This window comes from Tenrec ecaudatus, chromosome 11 (assembly GCF_050624435.1).
Source record: "Tenrec ecaudatus isolate mTenEca1 chromosome 11, mTenEca1.hap1, whole genome shotgun sequence".
Taxonomy (NCBI): domain Eukaryota; kingdom Metazoa; phylum Chordata; class Mammalia; order Afrosoricida; family Tenrecidae; genus Tenrec; species Tenrec ecaudatus.
Genome location: NC_134540.1, coordinates 85,501,344 through 85,515,249, shown reverse-complemented (window position 1 = coordinate 85,515,249; position 13,906 = coordinate 85,501,344). Strand labels below are relative to the sequence as shown.

General features: G+C 51.9%; 1 protein-coding gene across 1 annotated transcript in view; it reads right to left on the bottom strand.

The window, feature by feature from the left end:
- RASA3 (RAS p21 protein activator 3) overlaps window positions 1–13,906 on the bottom strand; it is a 259,051-nt gene that overhangs the window by 12,871 nt on the left and 232,274 nt on the right. The window contains exons 19-21 of the mRNA XM_075563383.1: window positions 12,740–12,846; window positions 8,541–8,623; window positions 2,075–2,283 (exon numbers count right to left, since the gene is read on the bottom strand). Of these exons, the coding sequence (XP_075419498.1) occupies window positions 2,075–2,283; window positions 8,541–8,623; window positions 12,740–12,846 (399 nt within the window). The remainder of the gene's footprint in view (window positions 1–2,074; window positions 2,284–8,540; window positions 8,624–12,739; window positions 12,847–13,906) is intronic.

The window sequence follows — 13,906 nt, the reverse complement described above, 5'->3', positions numbered from 1 at the left end:
TCAAACCAACAACGTAAAAAACAACGAAATAAAACAGAAAAATCTCCATCGGAAGGAAAGCAGTAAATAATCAAAACGGAGCCACTTTAAAACGGGTCAAGAGGTAGATCGCATGATATGCGGTGCGGCATTTTAACCTACCCGCGTGCACCATAGCAGAGTGTACAGCGTTCTGATGGCAAGGTTACTCACACCCCAGACTATGGTCACAGGGGGTCGCCAGGGGCTTCCTCCACGTGCAGACCCTGCACATGGGTTTGGGGCTTCCACGGTCATCCATGGGCTTCTGCAAACTGGGTGTTCAGAATTTAAGCTCCCATACCATTCCCTCCTCCAGATTTGGATTTTATTATTTCCAATCTTTGTATCACACAGGCCAGTGTGCTTCTTCCAGTGTTACTATTTTAAAATCACACAAGAAAGAAGGCCAGCTTGCTCAGCCTTAAAAACCGATCGCAGACGTGGGGGAGACTTGACAATGGGAGGCGAGGCGCAGGTCCGGTCTTTTGTGTTTGGTGTGAAAGCGCTTTCACAGCATCCGAATGGCCTGTCCACAGCCTCGGGACGCAGGAAGCTTTTGTTGCCCACAGGTCTTCCCAAAGTGCCACACAGACAATGCAGGCTTGCTTTGCCCAGAAATATCCTCTACGGAGGCCAAGGGTGCTTTTTGGTTAGACTTCCACCTTGCACCAGGGAGGAAGACCAAGATTTGATTCCCAGCCACTGAACCTCAAGTGCAGCCCCACCCATCTACCTCGGAGGGGTGCCTGCTGCTAGGAGGTTGAGCAGGCTTCCGCAGAGCTTCAAGACTAAGATGGGCTAGGAAGAGAGGCCTGGAGAACTTCCCCTGACCATCAGCCAGTGAAAACCCCATGGATCATCCGGTGTTGATCTACCCCCTCCCGTGGGCATCTGGGGCCTTGTGTCCCCACGAGGCGGAAGCTAAAACAATGACTCAGATGGCCCTTGGGCATTGTGTTCCATTACCAGGAAGACGCCCCAGGTGGGAAGAGCTGGGGTTGTTTCCCCTCTGAAGCTGCTGTGGTTCTGTGGGGATGGTGTCAGAGCTACCCAAAGAGGGTGTGTGGCCTGGCAGACACCCACTTCCTTCCTTCCCTGCCCCTGCCTCGGAGCAGCCCGGCAGGCGGACCCAGGGGAAAGGCCCTACATGTCATGATAACACCCACTCCGGAGCTTGGGCCCTGCTCTACCACAGGGAAGTGGACCAGGTTCTGCTTCTTCAGCTCAAAAGCAGGACCATCACGTTCCCACTTCCAAGGCTTTTGTGAGGCTTAAATGAAAGCCGGCAAGCCAAGCCCTGCACAATCCCCTAGTCTGCTGCAGGACACCATAGCTGTCATCGTTGTCATGGGCAGGGGTCACTGTGAACACAACCGGGGGGTAGGGGTTGGGGGCTAGCCGGTGGGCTGGGGAGGCCGCTAGCTTCAGGGCTAGCACAGGTGTCCTGGATGGAGCCTCTTAGGAGACACAGAAAGCCCAGCTGAAGAAGCAGCCGAGAAGGGAATGAGCCAAGGGAGCACGTGCACTCGATTTGCGTAGCGGAAATCCACACGGGCAGTTTCCTCTACAAGCAGGACAAGTCTTTCAGGCTGGTGGGACATTTGCAGATCCTTTTCAGAGAGGTGCTGGCATGCTGCCTTAGAGTGGCTTCGCAGACTCCTGTTCCCACCCTGTGCCCTGACCTATGCTCCCCCACCCTGCCACTACAGGTAGCGCCCACCCCTACTTTCCTCTGGTTTGTGATCGCTGAATGCTTTGAAGAGTTCATGAAATCCAATCATGGGAGCAGGAGGTCAGCACTCTGGGCCAGTGTACAGAAAAGGCGCCTCTCACTGGTGGGGGAAGGCTTAGGAAAAGGTGCATCGGTCCTGCCTCTGGGGAGACACCCGCACCTGGGGGTGCTTGCTTAGTGGTAGTAGGATTTGTTCCCATGACTTGTGCAGTACACAGACTAGACAATAGTCCTCCGCAGCCCTGGGTAGCTGTCCAGCATCCTTGCCGCCCCAGGCAATGGCTTGCGGGCTGGGGCGGGGCAGTGAGCATGCCCACTTACCCGGTGCAGGGCGAGCAGCCGGGGGCAGAGTCGGAGGAGGCCTTGCAGCACAGCCAGTGGCCGTTCAGGTAGGCGGAGGGGTGGTAGACGGTGAGACGCTTCTTGTTGCACTGGCTGACCTTGGTGAGGATGTCGATCCAGTCCTTGGCCTCCACGCAGTTGTTGGCCTGGATGTACAGCGCTCTCTCGGGCTGAATGACCTGGAACATCTGAGGCAACCCCAGCACAAGTTCAGGAAGGGCAGTGCAGCAACACCTCGGACAGAGGGCAGGGGCGGGGCGGGGCAGGTGGGAGGAATAGGCTGCGGTTCATTCTGGCTCCCAACCACCTTGGGGCGTTTGCTGGGGCCAGCAGGTGCTTGGCTGCTACCCCTGGTGCCTGGAGGACACAGAGGTCTCAGACAAAAGCCCAGCGCTGCTGGCCTGAGGCTGTGATGCTCTGAGCACCGGGAAGGGTCCGAGTGTCTGTGCAGAAGCAGACTTTCCGCTGCTCGTGGACTTGATGTTCCCAGAAACCACGGCCCTTCCTCTGGAGGGAAATGGAATGAGAGGGAGGCAGTGGGGTCGAGACAGACGAGCAGGGATGGTCCCCTAGAGCCACACCCTGGGCTCTGATGTCCAGCCTGCTGAATGTTGAAAAGACACAACTCCCTGCTCTTTAAAGCTACCCAGCCGTGATCTGTGGTACAGGCCGCACCAGGGGCATAGAGAGTGTTTCCGGCAGGAGGCGCATTTCAGTGCAAAGGCCCTGGGATGGGCACTCTCAGAAGAGAGCAGGCCAGCCTACACACAGGGTAAGAGAGGGGCAGGAAAGGGGGAGGGGATCCTGGAGGGTGTAGGCTGGACTGATCTGAGGACAGCGAGCGGGACAATCAGAGGACATCAAGGAGGTTACAGCAGGAACCAGAGCCGGTGATGGCTGTCACCAACAGGGAAACACAGAAGGGAAGAATGGGGTAGACAGGCTCTCTGTGGAACATCCAGGGTCAAGCCCATGGCGTTTCTGCAGATTGGACATTCAGGGAGGGCGAGGGAGGAGTTAAGGGTGCTGGGCATCTCCTGGGTAAATAGCTGGGGCTCATCTACAGAGACCAGAGGCCCTTTCCTCTGCCTGCCACCCCCTGGGTGTGCACGCGTGCGCGTGTACATGCACACACACACACACAGAGCAAATTTTGCACGCAGCTGTATGAGTGGCTGTGATCCCCAGGAGAGGCTGAGCCTCCCCGTATAAGAACCATGCTTGGTCCATCAGGACAGAGAGATCCGACTTCTCCCACAGGGCCAGGCATCTAGAATTCACCATCCCAGCTGTCATCAATCCCGACTCAAGGCGACCCCATGCATGCGTGCACAGGGGGACTGAGCTCCAGAGGGTCTTCCTGGCTGCGAGTTTTAGGAAGCAGATTTCTGGACCTTTCTTCCAAGGCATCCCTGGTGGATGGGAGCTGCCAGCCTATCAGTTATAAGCCAAGTGCTCAGCTGTGCATGCCAACCAGCGACTCTCCGTTGGCACACAGCAGGTCTTCAGAAGCCCCTCTCCTATGGAATACACATGGGCCCACCAGTTCAGGCGGGGCACCTGGCCGAGTTGGGGAGCTGACTTTGGGGAAGGCAGCAGGAAAAGAACCAAAGCCACTGAAAAGACACAGCTACCATGGGGGAATTGCCTGAGACCTAAGCTGAGGACCTGACAGGTGCTTCCAGAACGGTCTCCACACTTGCTTCCTTCCAGGGGATGGTGCGGGAACACCACAGACCTTGAGGGCCAGGATTTCCCGGCCCTCGCTCACTGCTGGTTCTAAGTGAGACCCACAGCAGGTGGCGGCCACATGAGTCACTGCTGCCGTGCCACTCCCTTGCTGTGGAGAGAGCCTGGTTCTGAATCACAGCCCAGCCCGTGAGGAGGAGGGGCACCACAGGGAAGTCCTGCTCTGCCCATTAAAAAATTAAAAAAAGAGCACTAAGGGAGGAAGAGAGAGAGAGAGAGAGAGAGAGAGAGAGTCTCAAGGCCTGTGATCAGGAATAGTTCAGGTCTCCTGGAAAAGGAACTAAACACAAACCAAACAGCCTGAACCCGTGCTGTCGCTCAGTCCACCCTGACTCATCCGTGCCCGCACGGGCAGAGAAGGACTGCCTGCCAGGGAGCTTCCCAAGGCGAGGCACCAGGCCTGTCTTCTGAGCCGAGCGCCTCGCAGCAGCGGCCCACTCGCCTTTCTGGTCACGGTCCAGCACTTACCCAAATGGAAAAGGTACCAGGGACAAACCCAAAGTCCCAGGGTCTCGCTAGGCGATCTGCTTGCCCAGGGCATCATTCTCAAATAACCCCAGGGAGGGGGCGCTGGATGACCTCATGCTGACCGGCAAGGGCGTGAGGGACAGGCATGCCTGACGTAGGTGCAAAGCAGCTACTGTCTGTGGAGCTGACCAGCCCGGCCCCACCCTTCCTCTCCTCCAAGCAAACAGAACAGCTGCTCACAGACTCTCCAATGACAGCGGCATCAGGAGTCTTTGTCGTTCATTGTGGAGCCAGGCTTCTTCCACAGGCTGCGGGGGGAGGGGGGGTTTATGGGGGCTCAAACGGCCAGTTTTGAGGTTACCAACAAAGGACCAATTGTGTGTGCCACTCAGGGAGGGTGTGGGTTGTCTCCGAGCCACAGTTAAAACAGGTCATGGATTCTGGATCCCTTCTAGTTTTCAGTATTTCGTGGTTTGTTTATTTGTTTGTTCAAGAGAGGGTTTTTCCTTCGGTTTAATATCGTCATGGGCCTTTTCTTCCTCTTTGTTTTAAACAAATATATACGTTGATGTTTCCTTTTGGTATGTTTTCCAGAATATAAAACACAGGATGGGAGGATGTATAGAGACAATTGGTCTATGGCTTATGGGGATGGGGAAGTTGGGGGAGGGGTTGGAGAGAAATGGGGAGCAAATAAGGAACAGAGGGAAAGGGTGCTCTCGAACTGACTGTGGTGATGTATATACAATTCTCTCTAAATACAACTGGACAATGGAAGTGCATGCTATGCGATATGTACCTCAATAAAACGATCGACGGGATGATGGAAGTGCATGCTATGGGATATGTAGCTCAATAAAACGATCAGGGAAAAAGAGGACCAACTGTGCACAACTTTCCAGATCTGGTCAGACATAGTCTTGATGGCATGTCAGTCCATCTCCCATCTCTCTTTTCTCTTTGGTGCATATATGCCAAATAAAATTTTGTTTTCTCTTCAAAAAACAAAAGAGGAGAAAATGTCCTTTCTTCAAATCAAGTGCAGTACCGGTCTGCCTTTTACTTCCTTTCTCTTCCTTCTTCCAAATCGAATCTTTCTTTTGATCAACAGCATTCTTCATAACCCCTGAATGGCACGCAGACCTTCTCTCTCCTACCCCATCCACCAGGCCACCTGCAAACCCCACTGCTTGTCCAAATGGGAAATAAAGGGCCCTGAAAACTGGACGTTTTACTTGAATTCTGAGTAGAAATGTCTCATCAAAACAAACTCACAAAATCCAGGTCATTGTGGCCACCACAGTCCTGGTACGGTCTCAGACATCTGCCGAGTCCCTGACCGCCAAGCTTGCCTCCCGAACAAGGATTCGACTGTGAGACGAAGAGAAGGCAGAAGAAAGACTCGGGGAAAGAGTGAATCTGAGAGAAGGAGGGTCAGAGACGGAGCTCAGAAAGTGTTCTTCGGCTGCTAGTCACCCTGGAAGCATAACTTAATGCTCTCTCTCGCCTTGGGCTTCTTTCTACAAAACACGAGCCGGAACATCTCCTGCAGAACACTGGGCCCAGCCGGCAATGACACGTGGGCTCTGTTTGGCAAGCAGCAGGTATACCGTGGGTCTTCAATGCATTTCTGTTGCACAGAAAAACAATTCACGGTGGAAATGCTAAAATAACCTTCTCTGGAGAGGCTAGAAGCCCCTCAGGACTGGCTGCCGCATCTGAGGAGAACGGATCGATCCGATAGTGAGCTGGCTGGTGAGCTTGTATGGCTGTGGAACTCACAGATCTCTAGTGGTGGGCGAGCTCCCAGCTCTCCGAGAGCATCCCCCAAAGACAAACATGCGATGGTGATGACGACACAGGGTCCAATAAAGGAGCAAACAGCCGGAGCTGTCCAGGAAGGGAGGCATGAAGGACCAGTGGACTGGGGGCCAGGTGGCAACAGTACTTTATTCCCAGCCCTGTTTCAAACTGCCAACACACGCTCTTAAGACCTCAGACTGACGTTCCCTCTGTTTGCTTTTAAACGGTCTTTGGACAGTGCATGCCTTTGTACCTACGCCTGGCGTGGCCGGCTCTCAAAACTCCCACGCCCAGATGTCCCCAGCAATATCCCGAGAGCAAACAGAGAAGGGGATTCCCAGAGCTGTTTCTGGAGCGTTTAAATCGTTAATAGAAACTGACCCACGTGCTGGTGGTTTTATTGGGCTTTTTATCCTTGAGCACACAGCCATTTGCTGGCCTTCCGTAGCCTCATTTCAAACTGTGACTTTGAGACGACGGAAAGCAACTCGCTGCTGCTCTCTGCAGATGCGAGTCCCAGGTTGGCATAGCCCCCAGGAAACCCCAGTCTGTGCTCAGAGCCCCTCGGGAGAGGCTGTGTGTTATGCCACCCACCAGCCTCCTCAGGCCCACAGCCCACCCTGGGGCAGGGTGAGCATCAAAACGAACAATGTCCTGGCGGGTCGTGGGCTACATGTTGTGGTAGTTACATACTCTGGTGTCAATTTGAGGACTCAGAGTGAAGGGGTGGAGTCTAGCCTGTCAATCAGATCATAGCCAATGAGGCTTCTGTATGGGCATGGCCTTCTCCTGAGGATCCTGGGAACTCCTGTATTTCCTTCTTGGAGGCAGGAGACATTCTCTCTCTCTCTCTTCTCACTCCCTGTAAGACATCCCTATGGAAAAGACGCATGGAGAGAGGCTGATGGAGCCAGACCTCTGGAGCCAGAGAAGCCACATGGAGACCCCTGCCAGTGCTGAGATGCTTACAATGCCACTGGATCCACAAAACTTCCTACCCACTGGCCTGTGATCTTCCTGCATTGGCCGTCATCTCATGTGTTTTGTGAGTCGGAAGAGGGCTTTATAGATTGATATCAGAGATGTGGGCTAATATGGGAGTTAGGGACTTGATCTGGACTAGGGCTGGGATGCTTTCTCAATATTCAGCTGTTCTTGTATATAGAGCTCTGTCCTACACACCTATGAGTGTTTATGGACTTGTTTCTCTAGTCTACCTGGACTAACATATGCGAAGGGCTGCTAACTGCAAAGCCATTGGTTTGGGACCACTAGACGCTCTGCTGGTGAGACTTTCTGCTCCCATACAGAGTTATAGCCTTGGAAACCCATGGAGACAGTAGTTCTATACCCTGTCCTAGAGGGCCATTATGAATCAGAATCAACTTGAAGGCAGTTTTGAGTTTGTTTGCTTTTTGTTTGTAAGTAAATGGCAAAGAGAAAGCCTTCAGCCTAGCCAAGAAAACCACAGAAGGGATAATAGAGTTAGAAAGCCAGTGTGGCTGTTGAAAAGAGGGAGGAACGTGTGAGGAGGAGCAGGATATTTATAGAGTTCAGTGCATCCCCCACACGTCATTTACAAACTATCTGGGAGATATGGTAAGCTTACAGAAGCCACGGGACTCAGGCACTCCGAGCTAACATCAGCAAGGAGGGCAGACCCCAGCATCAGGGCCCTTGTGATAAGGTGCATTATGAAGGACATACCAGGACATGCCTCTGACTCTAACCACAGCCAACCCCCAGAGGAACCCCAACCAAGAGTCAAAAATAAACACCTGGCTGTACGCTGCAAAAAGGCCAAGGGCAAAAAACAAATGAAGGAGCCGAGAAAGAAAACCTGAAGTAGGTGACCCCGGGCTCCTGCCTAGTCTAAGAAAAAACAAAAACCCAAACAACAAATAACCCTGGGAGCTTTAATGCCACCGGACCATTGGCAACACTTCATATGGGCTGTGAGTGAGGTGTATTGTCTCAAAGTTAGGTTTTCTGATGTTGGTAACTATATTGTCACTAGATTAAAGAATCTCTGTGCTTTGAAGAATGCCTTCAAAAACACATGGTTCAGGGGAAATACAGGATACATGCAAGGAGAGAGGATGAATAAGATTCCGCAAATGGGACAAATGCAAACCACGAGTAAATCCACATAAACCTGTTATAGGAGTTGCCTTGTTCTAGGTTTCTAATTGTTTTTTGTTAAGTTCAAAGTTTTATTAAAGTGCAGAGTTCTGGTCCCACTCAACCTTGGGCGTGCTTTGGGTACAATTACACGGCCCTTCGTGCATCCCCCAGGGACTATGGAGAGCTAGAGTGGACGGGGAGGGCTCAGGGCTGTGGGGGAGCCCAAGTCATGGCCATTTTTAGAGCAGGCAGACGGAGGGAGGCCAGGCTACAGTGGGAGTAACCTCGGGCAATCACTCACGTTTTTCATCTTGAAGGACTCCTCCTCCAGTTTCTCCACTGCCAGGATGTTCTCGATGGGAATGCTGTAGAGGGGCTGGTCGCCTGCGGGAGGCCGGCAGGGAGAGATGTTAACAGGCACGACTGTGCCACCCTGTGCCCCAGGCAATGACAATGGCCCGGCTTCCCCGTGGCTTCCCCTGGCAGGCTGCGAGGTTTCAGGGCGCTGTGGAGCTGCGGGGTCGGAGAGGTGAGGAGACATCCAGTCCCATCCACCCTCGTCTTTCATCAAAGCACGTGGTCCCAGGTGAGGAGACTAATAAGATGACAGACCAAGAGCAGGTGAGCAGGGTGGAGATGGCAGTAGACAGATGGGACTTTGGGATCCGAGGCCTCTGTGAGACATGTCCACAGACTGACTGCTACAAAATTGCCCTTTTGTATACTCCTATGTACCACAGGCTTTGTGGGTTACTGCAAGGTCAGCAGTTTCAAACCCACCAACCCCTCCTCTGGCGAAAGAAGAGGCTTTCTGTTATGGTAAAGATGAACAGTCTCAGAAGCCAACAGGGATGGGTCTGTCCTGTCCCATAGGGTCCCCATGAGTCGGCATCCCATCAAGGGTAATATTTTATGGATATTCCTCTCATGCTCCCAACACATGTATAATGCTGTTAATATTTCTCTGTATGCACCATTGCCAGGAATTAAACTACTCAATATTTTTCTGGAGAAATGACTTTCTTAACATATTTATAATTTAAACTGGAGGTACAATTAAATGCTGAGGGGGAAAAACACCCAGCAGGCAAAATCAGGCAGAGGACGATCACTTATCTATTAGGTCCTAGCTCCTCCGTTTGCATACTGAGTGAGGTGAGCACCCCCTTGGCTCTCACTACCACCTGCCTTGCCAGCACCAGCCCCACCACAGCAATGGTACCCCAGCCTGGGCCTCGCCGGCACACGCTGCCACGACAGTCACTCACACTCTGACAACCGGCCAGCACACTGACTTTCTTAAAAAGAAACTTCATTTACTGTTCAAAGCTTTACCTGGTAAGAGGATACATAACTTTAACAACAATAATGTAATTTTTTTTCTTCCTCCTGAGATGGTCTGAGGCTAAATTAAAAAAAGTATTGCTATCAATAAAACATCAGAAATGCAAATCTCCTGTTTCCCTCAACCTAGCTTCCCTCTGGGTGTGCTAGCTGATTTCACCCGGCAGCAAATGGCAGTTTGGCATCCTGAAGGGACTCAAGCCATGTTCTTTGAGTCTGAAGGACAATGCTGTAGGGTGGATGGCCTGACGTTTCTCAGGGAAATTCTCTGAGGACAGGCCCTGCTGCCCTTCAGGAATAAACAGGTACATGGCTGTGGGATACAGAAGGATTTCTCCCAAGCTGTTTCCCCCAAATATATGCCAAAACAAACAGCTGCTTGAGAATGACCATACACTTGGAGGTCATCAGAAGTAGGTCAGGGGTTATTCTCCCTGAGAGCTATGGCCATCTAGAGCAAGCAGTTACCACTGTTTATCCCACAACAAATAGGGCCCCCTCCCTTCTGATAAGGACAGTAGTCTGTTTCCTTGTAGGAGACCCCAGAGAGGTCAAATCTGTCCAAGGATGACTAAGGCTAGGCTGCCACCTAGAATCTAGGATCCGCCCATCTTGTCACATGTATACCCCCAATCGCTCCTCTTCCTATTGCATGTATGTCCCTAGACCACCCCCTCTTATTACTGTATTACCTATAGCACAACCCCTTCCTGTGATGTATGTCCTCACCTGTAATTAGGGGGCTTGCATGTCCCCAGAGAAGATAAAAAGCCTGGGCTAGCATTAAACTCTCTCTCTCTCTCCCTCCACGTGGACCATCAAGCGGGGGTGAGCATGCTACCATGAATTGTGTCTGACTCCATTTATTTCAATACTTCTCTTCTATCTCTCATGCTCTCTATAACTTTATTATAATCTTTACTTATTATCGCTGTACAATTGTGCCTAGCGGACCCGTAATGATGTGTTAGGGGCTGGCTTCCCCAGACACATGGCCATGACGGGGAGCGGGGGGGGGGGGGGGGCAGTGGTGGTGGGAATTCCTTGGTGCAAATTTTCTGAACTGCTTCTCCTACATGGAGTTTTTCAATTTTCTGGCAACTTCTAAGAAGCCCCTGTGATGGTCCATGTCCTTGGAGAAAATGTATCAAGATTACCCTTGGAGTGCCCAAAGCCAGTCCCCATGACCTTCTGAGCAGACCTCACTACCGTGAGTTTCCCTGGCCCAACAGACTCCCCGCAGAAGCTACTGTTTTTAATGCGCCCCTCCCCAAAGGCACCCCAATGCGACTGACAAGTGGTTGCTGATAGAACTGCATGAAGCCGTCTGCTAAGCCGAGACACGTTTAAGCGCATTTCGGTCTGGAGTAAGGCAGGGCACGCATGAACTGGAACTCTGATGGCGATCCTTTCTTAAACTTCCTCTCGTATTTCAACGACAGCACTGGGTCTATTATATTTATTCACTGCAGCACATGTCCTAAAGATTAGAAGGGTTTATATCTCTTTTTAAGAGTAGAGAATAATGGGCAGGAAGAGGGCAGCAGAATGGTGCCAGCTCAGGGTCTGGGGACTGAGCGGAGAGCGATAAAGCCGGAGTCTCTGGTTCTGTGGTTGACTTCCCATCCCACATGGGAGGCTGGGGTTCAGTTCCTGGTGAATGCCCCGCCTGCGTAGCTACGGTCATTGGTCAGTGGAGACTCGCCTGTGGCTGTACTGCAGAACACGTTTCAGCCAAGCTTCAACACGAAGACAGACAAGGAAGAAAAACCATCTGGACTACTTCCAAAAATCAGCCCACCCAAACTTTAGGGACCAAAATAGCCCCATCACATCCACTCGTAGGGATGACACGTGGTCAGGCAGTGCTTTGTTCTATTGTGCCTGAGGTTGGCCTTGGGTCAAGAGCCAGCTTGACCATAGCTAACTCCAATGGTAAGGAAACTAAAGGGGAAATGATCCTTGGAAAAAGGGAGGCAAGAACTTATTGAGGGCAGCCAGTTTTGCGTTTATTGATCTAATTAGGAATTAGCTTCCCCTAAAGGCTGATTTCCCCCTTAGCTTTTTTTTAAGCCAAAGGGAAGAAATTTATTGGAGCCCATACAGGAAACCCTAGGGGGGGCCCAGCATACCCTACTGTGTAGGCATGCCCAGCAAAGGGTCATACCATTCACTGTACCCCCATGTCTCAGAGGGACTCCCCTTGAGCCCCTTACCTTTCAAAGGAACAGAGAACCCAAACTATACCAAATCTATAGTCGTCCAGCTCATTCTACCCCACAGCAATCCTTTAGGACATTGTAGAACTGTCCCATAGGATTGGTGGCGTAGTGGTTGTGCATTGGGTTACTAACCCTAAGGTCAGCAGTTCAAAACCACCAGCCACTCTTCGGAAGAAAGACAGGCCTTTCTCCTCCCACAGGGTTACCGTCTCAGAAACTCACCGGGGCAGTTCTACTCTGTCCTACAGTCGGAACCAACTCAATGGCAGGAGTAATGGTAATACCTTTAGAGCAGCACACCGGCACGTGGTTCTCCTGCTCAGGAACTGATACCTTTCGGCTAGCCACTGAGTGCCAACCACGGCTCCTCCAGGGCTCCTAACTGCAGTATCAGAGATCTTACCAAGAAAACAGAATCTTTGGTAAGGTAGAGCACTGTTCCTATCCAACTAGTAGACCACAGAACTCAGACCACGCTCACTGCTGATTCTGACTCACAGTGGCCCTGTAAGACAGGGTAGAACTGTCCCTGTTGGCTTCCAAAGCTGTGAGTCTTGATGGATACAGAGAGATTCCTCTTTCTCCCGAGGATCAGCTGGTGGGTTTGAACTGCTGACTTGGAGGTTACCAGCCCAATGCTTAGCCCACTATGCCGCCAAGGCTCCTCATGGGACACAGAGAACTGTGCAGAGACAGCTTTGGATTCCCTTGGAATCTGCTTCCTTCACAGCTGTCCCCCCTTTTCTGCCCACTGTCTGCTGATGAGAGGACTGTGTATCTTTTCCCTGGTCAATTCAATAGTGAAGGGACACGCCTTCTCCATTTCCCAGCTTTCCCTTTGGAAGATCCGCAGCTAAGCCCCACAGAAGCATGAGCAAAGCCCTTGGTGTCTTTGAATGCAGGCATGTGAAAATAAATAAAAAGTTCACGTTACCTTTGCTTTTCTGATAGGTGAATTCGTGGTTTGTCAGGCGGAACCATCTTTTCTTAAAATTCTTCATTCCAAAGCGCTTTCTTCCTTGTGCCCGCTTAATCATGAACCTAGCACACACAGGACACACTACTTGAATGAATGCCTTCACACTTCCCTTGGCCCGTCCCATTCCCACACAGCCCAGGGCCCACCGGGGAGCCGGCCGGCTCCGATTTGCAGAATCAGCACGCTCCGAGACTTCCTACGAATGGCACCAAAGCAGACTAAGGGCTTGGGGACACTGTAAGTTTTCTTTCCCAGGGATCAGATGCAAAAAACAAAACGAAACAAATCAATGCCTTTGCTTTTGAAAACGTAGCCCCTGGAATGATGTCAACTTTAAATGATGAATTGGTGACGGCAGTGATGTATTATTATGACCGCCAATAAAACAGCTGTGCCATTTCCCTCGCCGAATCTGGCAACAACCGCAGATCCTTCTACAACTATCAACCAAAACACGGCTCCTGGGAAATACGTGTGACTGCGGCCTCGCAGAGCTGTGAGTCTTGCTTGGGAAAAGCAACCCATTGTAAGAAACGATCGCCGACTGCCTGGTGGGCCTTCCAGAGCTCCGTATTTTCTGAAGTTGGAGAGCATGGGATTTCCCATGCCTTTCCCAAGCGAGCCCTCAAGTGTGAACGTTTCTGCTTGGCCCCCAACTCCAGTTCACCTGAGCCTTCTCTGCCTAAGGAGCTGCAATTGCGGGGGGGTGTCAACAACAACAGATGGAAGCTCCCAACTCCACCCTTGGCTTCCCATCTCACATATAAAGAGTCGGCGAGGAGAGAAACAACTTGGCAGCAGGGAGTTGGAGACTGACGCCGTGGGCTGGTTGTCAGCGAGCCCAGGGTCCTCACGCCGAGTCATGCTGATGCCTCCATGCCGTTGACTGGGGAGACTGGGGAGAAGTGGAGATGGGGCTCCTTCCCTCCAGCGCCTGGCTGACACAGTTAAGATTGCCTTTACAGGTAGCCGCAAATGACTGCGGGTCTCCTGGTGTCAGAGCACTGAAAGAGGGGTGTCCTTTCTTCCCTGCCACCCAGTCACGGTTTGTGCAGTGCACGGGGATGACGGGTTACAATGGCGCAGGCACAGGGCTCCCCTTTGGCTAGCCAGGGGGTGAGG